This window comes from Cydia pomonella, chromosome 1, assembly GCF_033807575.1.
Source record: "Cydia pomonella isolate Wapato2018A chromosome 1, ilCydPomo1, whole genome shotgun sequence".
NCBI classification, from domain to species: domain Eukaryota; kingdom Metazoa; phylum Arthropoda; class Insecta; order Lepidoptera; family Tortricidae; genus Cydia; species Cydia pomonella.
The window spans coordinates 7,358,228-7,375,368 of NC_084703.1; the positions used below are offsets into that span (position 1 = coordinate 7,358,228).

The following is a 17,141-nucleotide window of genomic DNA, read 5'->3' on the forward strand; positions in this document are numbered from 1 at the left end:
TTGGTTCTCGCTTTATATGGGCTCGCTTCACCGCGGAGCGCAAGAAATAAAGACTAGGAAATATATTTGTACCTCGTTCCCAGACAGCGCGCTATAACAATGGGTATCATAATTGTCGTAGGTACTGATAATGGAATTTTAGTTAGCTGTCATAATGACTTCTCATTTAGATAGACATCCAATTAGCATTTTTTTTTATGTATTGAGCAAAACCACAAAAAAAAATATACAAATGGTGGATTTAATGCATAATGGCATTCTCTACCACTTAACAATTGGGCTAAGCGGAGATCTAAAAATGGTGCAAGAAGAAAAGTAAAAAGGTATTTATAACAACTAACTAATATTAGATATATACATTATAAATATATAACTTATATTATTGATTAAGTGTTAAACATTTTTGGACTTCGCGGTTTGGAAGCTAGAAGGGCGATAAATTTGTTGTGACAGAGAGAATTTACGTAAAATACTCTAAAATAAGCAATTAATACAAATTTTAAGATATCTAAATTTAGGGTTTCTAAGTAAAATTGGTGCTACGCGGAGACCATAAGGCTCCCGTTTTCCACTTTGACTACAGAAAACTAATAATAAAAGTGATAGTAAATAAGTCATCTTGGCTTGTAGAAGTTCATAATACACCTTAGCGCGAAAATATTACATTTTCTATTCATGAGCAGTGACCTCGTATTAGGATGAGAGCGGTTTACCAAACATACTTTTAGTGAACTTATTGCTACTATACACACATACTTAATAATTCACTCCATATTAGCCGTGTGACTCTCTTAAAATATAGTAAAAAGGTCTACAGACGACCTGCGTCAGCGTATATTTTAGTTTATTTCTTCAATCAGCACAAAGTTTCAGGAACCACTCCAATGAGCATTATTTATGACTATGACTAACAATAATCACACGCCGTATATAACAGTGGGCTTCGCTTTTATTTACTTAGCTATTTTAACTTAGTTTTCTCACATGTGAATATCGTATTTTTGGAAGCAAGTAAATTCTAAGTCTAATCCACCCCCTTTGTTTTTTAATGTCCCTGGCATTAATGTACGATCTACCTATACGGCCACAATGCAGATTTCCTCAGAGATGACGTCATGTTATTTACGTAAACATTGTTCAGGGATTGAGTGAGATAGAACGAAAGGTTACATCACTATTATTCTACATTCACTGCAGCGTCAAATAATAAAAGTGACATCGCTCTAGTAGAACACTATTGTTAAATGCCAAAAGCTAAAATCGCAAGTCTTTCCAGCGATGACGTCACGGTTGAGTTACGTAAACATCTGTTCGACCGCGTTTTCAGCTACTGTGGAAGTTTCAGAGGGACCAAAAGAAAGGTTACAGCTATATAAGTCATTGATTTATGCAGGGTAACCTTAGCCATTGGACAAACCCTGAAATCCCACGTAGGGTTACTTCTCAGGAATGCTCTGACGTTAATATTTTTTTAATTAGAACAAAAGATAAAAAAATAAATTTTTCGTACAAAAGTTATTGGCAATAATCAACAACAAAAAGAAACACACTGTGTTAATCTTTGGCAGTGTTTTTGACAATTTGTTCGAAATATTTGATAATGATGACATTTTTCAAAAGTCAGAAACTTATTAGTGTCATAAATAAAAAAGATAATCAAAAAGGTTGAAAAAGGTTCCATACTATTCTTTGAGGATATTACCTTAGGAGCTACTAACCCATACAGGCTGCTCCAAAGTAAAAAATGGTAATTTGTTAATTTCTTCGAAACCGCTACACCGGCTGTTATGATACTTTGTACAATGGTTCTAAATACCCTAATGCACATGTACATTTCGGTTTTGTCCGATGGCTAGGGATACACTGTATGTATAGGAGACGTCGGATATAGGAAAATATACATTCTTTGCTAAGACAATTTTTTTCAAATAAAAGTTATCACTCTTGTAGTCAATAGTTATGCCTTTAAATAAATAAAGAATAATCTTTGGCGCCTCATTTTGTTAATGTTTTCATGAGAGATGTGAATCTAATTGTTTTATACGAAATCTGATGACATTATATTGCCGTTATAAAAACTTGTAAATAAAATTCTCGCAGATTAAGAGGAAAGGGGACGACGTCACGTGACCGCTTGCCCATACAAATGTAGAGTCCCCATTTACCAGTTTTTCAAAATATGGAATTTGTTTTTCGCTCCTTACTCTTATAATAATCAAATAATCGAAAAAAGTCAAACGAAGAAGCATATGCGTAATGTAACAATAAAATATGTAAAAATAATTTCCATAACATCAATATCCTCCAAAATGGGGACTACGTTTGTTTGGAGATGCGGCCGTCCACTATCGTATTAAATGTTTAAATAACATCCTACGAGTATGTACATATTTGGCGATGGGCTATTAGGTAAGGTATACCTCGAGTACAACTCAGTAATGTTGTACCCAGTAAATCACCTGTCGCGGCAGGCAGCGCCTATTAAAGTATATGAGAAAATCGCGTGCAAACTTTCGATAATTCTTTAAAAACGGTTCCAAAAGGAACTGAGAAATTGCGTCGGTTATTCGTTATGTTTTAGGTAATTCCAAATAGACATTTAAATAAAAAAATATCTTGTATGGCACAACAGATTTTTTTCTAAGTAATTACTCTAAAGTACCTACCTACCATAAAACTCCCAAGGAATAAAAGTTTGAATAGCTTAGGTCTTTCTAACAATTTCGGTGCGTCTGGCCAACCCGGATAACTTATAATCTTCATGCCATCCTTAATATTTTATTCCATTCCATTCTTCCCTAGTTCCTAACTACGTAAATATGTGTGCTTGTTAATTGGAGTAATACTTTCAGTCTGGTCCAATCACTAATCATAAACAAATTCCATCAACATTGAATTTTAGTTACTGCCCCATATCATCAGTTCATAGATCACCCATTCATTAACAAATATCCTACATATTTTACTTGATTATTTAGTGCTATAAATTAAACTCTACAGCTCATATGGTGCTACTTTCCCGCACACGTGCGAATAGGTAATTCGCAACTTGTGTTGATTTTAAACACTCCCTTTGGTTAAATTGTTTCTTAATTTATCACCACTCGTTGAGAATTTCCTATTTTGTGCACTAGTATCGTAAATAACTATTCCCTATTCAAATCATTATTTCACCATAAATATTTAATGAACACGTGTAATTTGAAGTACCTACAATGAAATTGTCTTTATTTGAGGAAACCGACATTACCGTCACATTAGATATGTACATCAGTCGGCAGCAAAATCAACTTATTAACGAGTGAGATGTACACACACCCTTTGAATCTTGACAATAACGTTGGGTTCAGATTATTTTAGACATTTCAATGGAATATTTCTGTTGTAAAGTATTTTCTACGCACATAGAAATAGTCTACGGTCTAAGCTATTTTTATGATAAGTGATTATTTATTTATGACGCGAACGCATTTCAGATTTAAAATAATAGGAAGGTAACTATTACCTAAGTAGTTATTTTATTTATAGGTTTACACAGCTAGAAACAAATGACGAATCTACTACTATGTGATGGTTGAATGCTGTTTCACAATTCGACGTTAAAAACAAAACAATGTTGCTCTATAAGGCTGTATGAAATTCCTTTACATATCAATCATATTATCTTCACTCATCGCATCCAATACGTAGTATTTCCGGGCCTAATTGGGTACCTACCTAAGTAAGTTATATCAACATTTCATTGCAAGTTTGAGATAAATATAATTATTAACAACTCATTCTGGATGTATTCCTGTAGGTACCGACATGTTATTTTCTTTATATATCTATACTCGATACACACTGTAAGAACCTTGGACGTCACCACTGGACCGCACTGAAAGGTTTCCCAACATTTCGGAACCGGCCCGTAAACGGTCAAGTTTTCTCATCATAATACCCGACTCTTGTCAACTCGGCAACCGTATGATGCCGCTGCTTAATTTTATTAATTAATCTTACAAGTTCAACCATTAGAGCCCTTATTTTCATTTCTTGAATAACTAATTTAAATTTAATACTTTTTATAATAAGTTTTCTGCTTTATGTTAGTACTATTTGGGACAACCGCCGCAAATATGTAACTAGTGCCGAAGTTGACATATTTGCGACGCTTGAAGCTTTCGGCCGAGGATGCGGCCGCACCAGCGTCAACTTTGCCTGGAATATGGGACGGTGCCAGAGTATCTATGCAAGTAGCATCGAAGACAAGGGGCCGTCCCATACTCCAAGGCACCAACGTCATTCCGTCGGGCCTCTCATCAACCATCCCTGACCAGGCCGTTGGGCTCAAGGACCACTAGCACCTTGGCACTGACAAAGGCCCTACGGATGACGTCCTTGATGCTGGCGTGCTGCTGGGAGGATTCCAGCACTCCAGATGCATGAGAGGCCGTGGTGGCCTAGGGTGTCTACCATGACTCCGCATTAGCATCGCTGAGGCATGTTGGTTGATGCTCCTATTCAAAGGCAAGTGGCCAACCGGAAAGTTGAGTTGTCCAGCAAAGTTCCTATTGTTGGTGATGGAAGTGCCTGCAACCACGGACCTGAATCCCACTCCGCTGTCACAATAAAACGAGCTCGATCTGTCGGACTTATTAGTTTCGTCTCTAGGAGGCTGTTCCTTGTTAGAAGACAGAGAGGCTCGTCCCACTGCCTTTGTGAACATGGGTTGACAGGCGGGTCTGTGTTGTGTTGTTGTGTCTTTGTCTTGTTATTTTATTAATGTTATATTGGGAAAATTATTATAAAATGATGTTTGACCAAATTTATATTTATGGCGTTCCCCGATTTGAATCCTTATGCGTAAGTACCTATTGTGTACGATCGACTCAAACAAACAAACACACTGAAAAATATAATTCACCGAACTCATTGAGTAATTAAAAAAATAACTGTGCTTAAGTAATAAAGAAATACATTTTGATCAATATCCTATAACCAAATTTAGTTGGCTAGTGTACATCAGTTGTACACATAGTTCGCAAGTCCCAAATTTTCTCGTAGCAACCATTGAGTTATTATTACTCGTACTATAGAGAAGCCATACCAAATAATGAAATTATCGCAAACGCAACCTATACCCCGCGACCAAAACGCCGTAAAATACGCGGCGCTTACGCATTGAGGTCGCAAGACTCGCAAGATTCACACTTCGATTCTATCGTTTGTTGTGAAAACAATAACTCATGTCGCAAAAAATCGAATCAAATCCAAATGACAGTAGTTAATAAAAAAAATATGATTCAAAATCATCATTTAAAAGTCAAATCTACTAGCAAACATAAGGAAAATACTCAAAATCTGATTACTTTGCCTCACATAAAATTAGTTTTTGAACCAGTTGGTGTCGTGAAAAATATTTTGTTACTGTAACGCAAACATTTCTTCCAGTGGAGCCATCAGATCGATGTTAATGTTATCTTTTTAGCAGATCCTGTCCATAAGTAGCGCAACGAATACCAACAAGCACTATCTTTCAAGCGATCTCGTATAAAGTGGTTCAATTAGTGTAAAAACCTTCTACATTCGGTCGAGGCGAGTCCATTAATCGAATTAGGTACTATCGAATCGGCAGATGCGTTTCAGTTCCAAGGTCTTGGACTAAAGAGTCCGTAAACGATTTGAAAGCTAAAATCGCTAATAATATAAAATAAATTGAATAGGAAAATATGGTCAAGACTGTGGAATATATAATGCTAAAAGTCACAGAAAACCTAACGTTATATTATGAATATTATGATTATATTTTTATAACATAGTTCGATATCCACAAATTATTTTTCATTTGTCATGCTCTGAAGTGGGTCGTTGTTGTACTAAAAAGTGTGCAGAAAATGATACGGTTCTGCTCTAGAGCACTCTACTTTCTAAGTATGGTTTCCCTTTTTTACGATGAACATTTTTTATAATTTTGGTATTAAATGGATTTGTTGTACAATTTCCATTCCGATAATTAACTGCCCATTTCATAAATAACGATATTTTTAACTAAATTGTTAACTGAAATTACCCTCAAGAAATACTACTGAACTCTATACTTAGCCGTGTTTTTTAAACGCAAATGTGTTTTACTTGCCTCGTATTCGAAAAGAAAAGGAGAGGTTTGAGTCGGGTGAAAGACACCATTTCAGTCTCGGACTATTGGCGCTTAATATATAACTTTTTTTTTTACTTTTCATACTCATGTGCACTTATGCAAAATGAACATAGAAAAACAGGACATCTAATTTAAGTCCTTAAAATGTTCAGAAAAGATGATTTACAATGTTTTCAAAGAACGGTTTTATGTCATGTTTTTCGGTTAATAACCTGAATACCGGTTATTGGGTCCAGTTATGTAATAATCCTATTGCTGCATTTAGAAACTTACTGCTGGCATTGGGGGTTATCAGAACGTGTTTTTCTTGCATTTTAATATTGTTGGCCGAAGCCCGTTTAAAATGTTCATAAAATAAGACACCGTATAAATTAAGAAACCGTATTCTAATGATAAGCCAATTCAATTCAATATAATTTTAATATAACCAAAAATCCGTGAAAAAGGGACTTTAATTTTACCTATAATCATTGTAATGCAGGTAAGTATGTTCAATTAACATCAAAAGTCGCGTATCATACTATGCATCAGAAGTATTCACCATTCTCGAATACCTTATCAAAAAGAGATATATCTCTTTATGTAGAACAATAAGACGGTAACAGATACTTTTGAACGCGAACTGTAGAGATTTATCTCTATTTCGAAGAGTTATCCAGGGTGGCAAACAGTGTTGGCCGAACGTTAATTAGAATTGACTATTAACCATTACAAATTGAACTGTAAACTGTAACCCTCCGTTACGGTTCAATTTGTAATGGTAAATAATCAATTCTAATCTAATTGACGTTCGGCCAACACTGGAGGCAAATATTTTTTGCGCGATTTTTTTTCGCTATCGATGTTGATTGTATTGTTAATAGGAAAATGGGCCATAGTTTGACCTATTTATAAAAGAACATTTTATAACATGACATAATAAGTTAAAATAGATGTCTGAGTAAATAAAAGCAAACCCAGCTGCTATGTAAACAAGAAATTGAAACAGAATTAATAGTCAATTCTACCTTCAATTCTCAATACTGCTTAATAACACTAAGTTAAGCATATAAATAAGGCATAATTTGTTTATTAGTATTATAAATTAAATAATGAACAAATTGAAAATAAAACCTTTTTATTAAAGTTAATAAACTTATTTATTCACCTTATCATCAACAACTAATAAATACAATCACTAATACTTTATAATTCACCAATATATTATTTCATAATTAATTCATCAAATTAATCAGATAAGTACATAATCATTAAAATAAGTATCAACATAGTATTTACTTAACTTGCAATATTCCTGTGGCAACGATTAGCTCAGTGCTGCAGCGCAAAGAAAAATGACAATGAGAATGACCCAAATTAATCGGGTCGGGCCCTTTTATATCCACTGCTAACCAGCCACTCGCGACTGGTTTATCATGCCATTTGTCGTTCGAGAAGTGACGTCACAAACGTATCTTCTCATGTACCTTATCTATTTATCAAATAATGCAGAACTCCGTAATACATAATTACTAATTAGTAATATTAATACATAATATAATCACTTCAAAATAGTTTACAAATCATATTAGTAGGTTAACTACTGTCTCAAAGTTACCACTACCCATGTTTCTCTAATCAACCGTGGTTTCGTATCGTACCCACATAAATCACAAATTGTGTAAACTTCACGTGATATTGAGTTAAGTGTTTACCTAAATAATGAATATTTATCAACATTGGACGTCAAAGAGAAACAGGTCAGTTTCATACATAATACAATTTGTACATAGGATAATAATAATCTAACACGTACATATCCAAAAGTGGATGTGCATTCGTTAAACAAAAGTTTTATTTCCGGTTTGCTTCTTTAATATCACTGCACTTTATAAAACAAAGTCCCTCGCCACGTCTTTCTATGTGTATTTCTTTCTTAATTATATATGGTTCCCTATTTGGAGTTCCCATAGGAGGAAATAAATATATTGGAAAAAATAAAAATGTGTTTTTTTCTAATTTTCGACTCGAAATTACAAAATAACCAAAAATGCCAAGTACATCATATGTTAGGCAGATTTATAGAAAATTTCAAGTAGTATTGTTATGTATTAATCATGTGCCCCTCCTCTTGATCGACACCAACTTCTCCACATTCTACTTATATGCTACTATTGGGACAGTTTTGCTCCTAAGTGTATAACATGAATAAAATCGACCAGCCCACATCCCTAAAAACCCACACATACACATTTTTACGCACACAGCAGTGTAACCACCAAAATGGCTACATTGTATTGAGAACAGACAACTTCGGGACTTGGTACTTGGCGCTCGTTGCACAATTCCCGTGGGGTCATATTTGAGCTCTAGTCACTTCTATCGGTAGTTAGTTATTCTAGTTCGTTGCTACCTAGTCGTAAACTGTAGTCCGTGTACCGAGACAAGACAAGACTTTATCTGTTAGGTAAATCTCGATTTAATGGAATCCATTCGAATGCAGCACATCTCTAATAAATAAATGGAGTATGGGATGGAATATACCGTTTAAGAGTTTTCCAGTAAACAGTTGAGCTAGTAAATAGTAAGCTGGGAAAATTATTTTGAACTTTAAATTAACGTTTAGAATGTTGTAGGTATTTTAAAACTTTTTCACAATATTATTCATATTTATTGTACAAAATAATTATTTGTTTAACAAGTACAAACAAAAATATATTGCAGCAATTAACCATACTTATTAATACCATAGGCAAATACCAAATAGCAAACTTAGCAGTTATCAAAAAATTACGTAATACACAGGCGGGTATGTGATTCATTTATTTTATTATTTATTATACAGCAGCTTTTAACAAAATTAACGATCAAAAATGGCAACTTTCTAACTTATAAGATTTATTTAATGTATTGTCATTACATTTCTTGGGGCAAATTGGACTTGTTTTAATGGCACGTAGTTGTCATACCCAACACTAACTGGTATTTCGTAAAGTACGAGGGTGGGTATTTTTATAAACAAATACCTACCGTTTATAGAAGGATAACATGTATGGGACTCCATGTGCGTGAGACTTCAAGAACAGTACCCCTAGTGTAAATATTTTCGACAGTGAAACGTGACGTACGCGTTTGCGTTAAGTGTCATTTTGTATGGGTTTTTGAACAGCGCGCCAAGCGGGACGTTTTGGAAAGTCAAAAATCTCATACAAAATGACACTTAACGCAAACGCGTACGTCACGTTTCGCTGTCGAAAATATTTACACTAGGGGTACTGATCACCAAGACTATTCGTTAGGCTACGACACGTCGAAGTAAAAAAAATATTTAAAAAAACCAAGCGTTTCTAAAACTTTTCTACCTAAGTCTACATCCACAGACACCCCATATATTGATGTAAACCTCATTTCCCATCCGAGTCGACTCAGAAGGCATGTTATATCACATCTCGATTTAATCATGTACATGGAATCAGATTTCCCTGGACGTCGCGTCTCGCAATGGCGACAGGCACACGTGGACCACAAACTATAGACAACTTTATGACTCGGAAGTTCTATATTGAATCGAATGTATTTTTTTTTAGTTACCGTAGTTAGATATATTGAGGTTCTTATTAGTTTAAAATTATTCAAATCGAACAGTATTACAACTAAGCATTACAAATGGTTGTTATTTAAAAGTTTATTAACCTGCAATATAAGTTAGACTTTAATCAAGGCAATCTGCATATACGCTTACAAACTTAAGCAAAAGCAGAAATATTTTTTATAGATTTTTGTTCATGTGATTGCTTTCGTTATGTAACTTACGAACCTGTCTAGGTGTCACATTAATTTCGTTACGTCACATCCGCATGAAAGTGTCAATTCTGCCAGTAGAGCAGGCGGCCCCGGAAATGTAACCCAGGACACCGACGCTTTGGACACCCGAATGCTAGGAAATATCTCGAATTCATCCGCGTTCCGCTTATACCGACTTTGCGTTGGAATGTTATTTAATTAAAACTTGCTATTTTTAATACAAAGCCTTATAAACAATTTCAGCAGCTTTTGGAAACTCACAAAAAAAATGGAAGCACGGCCGGGACTCTCTGTCACGGTGGAAGGCATTTCAAACGCTAAGGATATTGCGAATATGTTCAAAGAGTATTTTAGCGTAAAGACATCCTGTAGTGGGAATATGGACCTGCAAGTGCCAGACGATAGAACTGGGAATGACTTTCAAGTTCGCTTTAGTGCGAAAGACATCACTAAAGTTTTAAAGGAAATGAAAAGAGGAAAGTCTCCCGGTCATGACTACTTAAGCGTCGAGCATCTGCAGTTTGCTGGTCCACACTTGCCCAGATGCCTATCAATGCTCTTTAACCTATGTATTAGCCATTCGTATTTGCCCGAAAGTATGATGAAAACGTTAGTAGTTCCTATCATCAAAAATAAAACTGGTGATATATCCGATAAAACGAATTACAGGCCTATTTCTCTGGCAACCATTATAGCTAGAGTGTTTGACGGCCTGCTTAGTGTGCAATTGGACAAGTGTGCAGATACATGACGCTCAGTTCGGTTTTCGTGCAGGCCTTTCCACAGAGAGCGCAATCACATGTCTAAAGCAGACTGTCGAGTATTATACAAGAAGAAAAACGCCTATATATGCGTGCTTTTTGCATCTTTCCAAAGCTTTTGATCTTGTCAATTACGACCTACTTTGGAAAAAGCTTGACAAGATCAAGTTTCCCAAGGAGCTAACACGTATATTTAGGTGTTGGTATGGTGGCCAGAGAAACAGTGTCCGGTGGGGCAACGCACTTTCGGACGAGTACGGATTGCAATGCGGTGTAAGGCAAGGGGGCCTAACCTCCCCGAAATTATTTAATTTATATATTAATGACCTAATCGAGGGACTCAGCAGCACGCATGTCGGATGCCATGTTGACAGAGTCTGTTTCAATAATATAAGTTATGCGGATGATATGGTGTTGCTGAGCCCGTCGATAGGGGGATTGAAAATACTTATCGACATTTGCGAATCGTACGCCCGTGACCATAAGTTAAAATACAATGCGCTCAAAAGCGAATATATGGTTTTTAAAGCGGGAACCAAAAGCCCAACGTATGTCCCTCCCATTCTTCTTGATGGACAGGAACTAAATAGGGTGAGGTCTTTTAAATATCTTGGACATTTGGTTACCGAAGATCTGCGTGATGATGCAGACATTGAGAGGGAACGCAGAGCTTTAGCGATGAGAGCAAACATGATTGCGCGCAGGTTCAGCCGATGTACAGCCCAAGTAAAGATAACCTTATTTAAAGCGTACTGTACATCGCTGTACACATGTAGCCTATGGACAAGGTACACCCAGCGATCGCTAAATGCTCTGCGGGTCCAATACAACGATGCCTTCAGGGTGCTGTTGCGGCTGCCGCGATACTGTAGCGCGTCCGGGATGTTTGCGGATGCGAGCGTGGACGGTTTCCACGCCACGCTCCGCAAGCGTTGCGCCGCGATGCTTAGCAGGGTGCGTGACAGCCGCCACAGCCTCCTGGCCACAGTGGCAAATAGATGGGACAGTGGCCTTTTGAGGCACTGGTCCTCCCTGCATGTCAGTTTTAACAGGAAATTTAATTTAATGTAATGATTGTTATTATTTATTAATATTTAATTTTAATTTATTTATTTATTCAAGTCTAATAGTATTTAATTTATATAATTGTATGTTAATGTTATTTAATTATAGTTCTAATTAATTAACTTTATAAATTATGGATTGTCAATTGTCTGAAATAAATGAATTTTAATTTAATTTTTTAATAAACATTGCAATTTAATAAAAACGTGTAATACACAACCTGTTAAAATGCTAGCTTGAAGTTTGGTTTGTTATGTTTTGTTGTAGCAACTGGTACTAAAGTTCGTTTGTTAAAAACGTTTTGGAAACGTGTTATTAAGACGTTAGAGGACGACTGTAGCTTCTCTATAGAAGAAAATTACTAATTTAAAAAAGCACCAACTCATATAAAAAAATAATCATAAAAGAAGGAAGCATAGTTGTGATAACATAACATCAATAACATCAAATTGCGTAAAATTATTTTCTTCAATGTTAATATCCAGAGAGGAAAATGGGGACTAGGTTTGTAGGGAGAAGCGATCACGTCGTTCCCTTGCCTCTTAAGTTATTTTTGTTATTATTTAATTTTAAAGTGTGTCAGCACAGCACCCCATCATACGTACCTACCCCGAAAAATATTGAGAACAAACGGGATACGGATATTGAAATCAATTTGGTAACAGACTCGTATTTTTAGAGACTGAATATGCCTCCTGCCCTCTATTTCAAGCAGCAATATTCGAAAATGTCATTCTTAATTCGAAATAGGAGGCATTATCGCTTCACAATAGCATGCCTAACTACCACCTGAAAATGGTAATATTCACGGTCATAGTAGGTACAGTCAGCGTCAAATACTTTGTAGCAACCAAAGTAGCCAAATAGTTCGGTACACCATATATTTAGTATGGTGTACCGAACTATTTGGCCACTTTGACTGCTAAAAAGTATTTGACGCTGACTGTACAACATTGCACTGGAACGGCAAAGCGTGCATAAAAATAGTTTCCCAATCAGATTACGATTGAGTAAGTTTTAATATAGGGCTTAAAGGCAAAGCAGAACGTCTGGCAAGGATGACGCAGGTAGCGTGGATATAAACTTCGGTACAGCCCACTTGATACAGTTAAGGCCGAGGTCGTGGTTGCTAATGGCTCCTCTACATTATGGCCCAGCATAGGTCAGTCCAAGTAAGTCCATTGAAGCGTTAGAGGGAGCAAGTGATATTGCTATCTCATTCCACCGCATAGCTGCGTCCCTTAGACTGGCCTATGCTGGGCCGTCGTGTAGAGGAGCCATAAAGATGGCGGGCTTGTTGCGGTCACCCTGCACGGCCCGAGGAAGTCCCCGCGGTCGTTGCGGACGCGAACTTCGGCGCAGCCCACTTGATCGAAGCAGCAAGCGCTCGGAAAACATGATGATTTTCAGTTCCATGCGTTCCAAACTTAAATTGTTTAAAGTACTTACAGTTGAGGCCGAGGTCGTGGTAGGTGAAGATGGCGGCCTTGTTGCGGTCGCCCTGCACGGCCACGAGTATGTCCCCGCGGTCGGTGCGGACGCGAACTTCGGTGCAGCCCCCTTCCCCGAAGCAGCGGGCGGACGGGAACTGGAGCTGGATGTTCTTCAATTCAATGTCGTCCATGCTGTCAATCGGCGCCACGCTGCGGAAATAGAGATTGTTAGTGTCATTCACTTAACGTTATCATATCACCCAGTAGATTTTCTTACTTGATTACCTTCGAGCAGGACTATTTGCGAATCTAAGAGCCTACCGCGAAATCCGAAGTTCGCCAATTGCGGGCATCTTTCACTCTAATTACGCCTTAATTGGACTAAAAGAAAGATACCCGTAATTTGTGAATGACGGCGTTCGCAGAGGGCCTACCCTCTGAGCATTACATATGGGATATAGGTATCCAATTTATCGGAGACAAAATGTTTTATCACTAAAAATAGTCAGTCCCACGAGACGGTATCAAGTGTAATGTATTAACATGAACACACACGAGCTATGAGTTATTGAACCGTGGATTCTAATTACCTTGTAGTTTTTTCTGGTTATTGTGCGCAAGTCGACTAGTCCACTACGAAAAACACTAGTTCTTCGAAGCCAACAATGCTTTGACATTGCTCATCGTTTTTTGTAAGGTGCTCGGACAACCTACCCTAGACTTTGTTATGATATTGTTTTGACATAATGCGCTTCGCAGTGAAGCTTGCTGGTATTAACTAATATATTAGTGCTTTATGTCACATTCGGTTTTATTCAAGTTTAACAATCGGTAATTACGAATCGATACATGTAGGTTTTTTCCTCCAAATAGTTTTAACGTATGTATAATATACGTATAAACGTAGACTAGACGTAAAGTACTACTATTTAACCATCACGTGATTATTGTTTGACGTCTAGTTCATGTACAGTCAGCGTCAAATACTTTGTAGCAACCAAAGTAGCCAAATAGTTCGGTACACCATATATTTAGTATGGTGTACCGAACTATTTGGCCACTTTGACTGCTACAAAGTATTTGACGCTGACTGTACAGTGAACGGTGAAATTGCACGGAGAAATAATGAATGAATTAGTCGCCATGCACTATTACGGCTGATGTACCTGTCGAACCACAGGGCTGTGACCTGTGACCGAATCGCTCTATATACTAATGCACGCGTAATTTATTTTTTAACACATTGCGGTAGATCTGGGAACTTGGCGAGCGTTATTGCGGAATTTGCAATTGACATAAGCTTATCCATTAGTCTTTCGAGCAACACGTGAAGCTTATGTTGTTGTACGTTTTTTTTTTTTTTTAATGTATACTACGTCGGTGGCAAACAAGCATACGGCCCGCCTGATGGTAAGCAGTTTCCGTAGCCTACGTACGCCTGCAACTCCAGAGGAGTTACATGCGCGTTGCCGACCCTAAACCCGCCCCCCGCCCCTCGTTGAGCTCTGGCAACCTTACTCACCGGCAGGAACACAACACTATGAGTAGGGTCTAGAGGGTTATTTGGCTGCGGTTTTCTGTAAGGTGGAGGTGGGGTGTACGTGAAGTAATTCCGGCCCTTTCTCTTAGTTTTGTATAATGTTGTATCTTCATCCGAGGGATATAAAGCGAAGGGTCATCGTTTAATATCTGTCAATGTAAAGCACTTTGAAAACCCTACAAAGTTAAGTGAAATAATAAACAAACAAAAACAGCTTAAAAAAGAGACAAAAGGTTGATGAATTAAGAATTGCTTTCAACTCAATTTTCCAATGTATCTTCAGCAGGTAAGCAACAAAGGGCGTCCGTAAAGCGTCGAGGAACAAAGGAGGGGGACGATGTCTTTTTGCTATAGCTTGGGCAAAAATGCTTCACATTTTAAATAAAACTATTCCAGAGAGCTTGCCAAACTAAACTATTCATTTGTAATTTCCCTTTGTTACGGAGAAAGGAATGAACGACACAAACGCGGTATTGTTTGTGTCGTTCATTCCTATTATAAATTATTAAACGCATATTTGCACTGCTCTGAAACTAGTAGGGGAAATAAGAGTATGCATGCCTCGTACCTCAACCGTCGTATGAGACTAAACTACATACTGCTCTCCATACATTTCTGCGCTTACTTCCCCCACTAAAACTAGAAGACATGCTTTTACTTGCTTTAAAGTATCTAACTTATTGCCTTATTTTTGACTTATATGTAAAAGTGTCACTTTAAACGGGCAATAAAAATTTGGCCATCGGATCCATTTTGTCAAATCGACTGGTGAGGTTTTTAAAAACAATACGAAAGACACGTTATATTAAAGTACTCTTTTCACTCTGTTGTGAATAATCAAATAAAGTCTAGAGTCAGATATTAATGTGTAACTTTTCAGTTCCTCCTAGAAAGATAATGAAATCTCGATGAAACTCGGGACTAGTTCAGCGGAAGGGCTCATGGAAGAAAAGAACCGGCGGGTTAAAAGCGATATCACGTCACGTAAAGGATCCGACTTCCGATCTTCACAATCAGATACAGAGATTCTGAAGTAATGACGCTGGTATAATGTCTTTGCTTAGGGAAAAGGACGTTTTAGTTTGCCTTTGAATAACAGGAAATTTTAATCTGGTTTTGATATTGGCTGCCTGTCGCCGGTAGATGGGAGTATTTAGTACATGCGAGATCGGAGTTATTTTGAAAATTACAATATTGTGCTGAACAACAGGCATTAATATTTTTTTCCAAAGTTACTCCGGTGCTATACTATCTTGAACTGAGTGTTTAGTTCGTCAATAAACATTTTTTGATTTATGTTTACTGTGTTTGTGTAGGTTTTTTTTTACTGCCTCTGACACATTTTTGACGAATTCTAATTTAGATTTTGATGGCTGTATGGTTAGTTGGTACAGATTTCATAAGAGATGACCAGAAATGTCATCTAACTCTACTGCCACTAACAAAAACATGTCCACGAAAGCATTTTAATTCCACATTCCTGAAGAGCATTGCACTTCAAAATATTATCGCGTTTCAGAGAAAATTTATCACAGTAGTCTCCTGTATTTACTTAGCTTCAAGATTTTTTATTTGATCCAGAAAAAAATCTTACTCATATCTTAAGCTTTGTTTTTTAACTCTTCTTCTAATCAATTACAACATAACATAAGTAATAAATTACAAAAGGAACCAAAACACTTTGAAGTGTTTCGAGAATTTCCTCGCGAAGATCACGGTGAATTCCAACATGAACGGGGAGGGGATTAATCCCACCTAGTCTAATCACAAATAAAGTATTATATTCTATAGCAGGGGTCATCAAATGGCTGACCTATTTTTATGCGGTAAGCGTAAATAGTACTTAACTTGTAGTACTGAAAACGTAATTTAATAGAATGTATCCCGCGCTTTGTCTTTACTGCCGTCAACGCACGAGAGAGAAGCAGTTCGCGGAGTACGAATTCCCTTATTAAACTCAAGTACCTAGAAACGGACTGCGATGGTCATTTTATTTTAAAAACCAGACCTCTGAAGAACCTTATTGGTGATCCCTGTTCTATAGTGTGATACACTAACAAAATCAATTTTGCAACGCCACTTCTCTTATTTTTTCTTTGCTCCGCGGTACACAACTCCCTGCATTTATTTTGTCAATTTCGACTGCGCAGATATTTCTATTGCTGACTATTCAGTGGCGCGGATAGAATTGCACGTTATTCGTTAGCTCACGAACAAAGTACAGATCATGGTCCGTTACAAGCAGCTAGCTGAAAGGCGCTTGTCTGAGCACTGGCAAGCACGCCGATAAGCGGGTTAGAAGCTCAGCGGGGAAGCCAAGTCAAAGGTACAAACATCGTTACAAACCCGGACTTAAGAAATACTGGATTTACTCGGGTGATATTTCATAAATTAAAAGTGTTATTGCTTAAGTTTTTTTT

The 17,141-nt window shown here is 37.1% G+C and overlaps 1 protein-coding gene across 4 annotated transcripts in view; it reads right to left on the reverse strand.

Annotated features, from left to right (window-relative positions):
* Positions 1-17,141, reverse strand: part of LOC133525918 (protein NDRG3) — a 128,318-nt gene that overhangs the window by 54,268 nt on the left and 56,909 nt on the right. For all 4 annotated transcript variants that reach the window (XM_061862516.1, XM_061862382.1, XM_061862593.1 and 1 more), the window contains one exon: positions 13,198-13,391. In XM_061862516.1, coding sequence (XP_061718500.1) covers positions 13,198-13,391 — 194 coding nt within the window. The remainder of the gene's footprint in view (positions 1-13,197; positions 13,392-17,141) is intronic.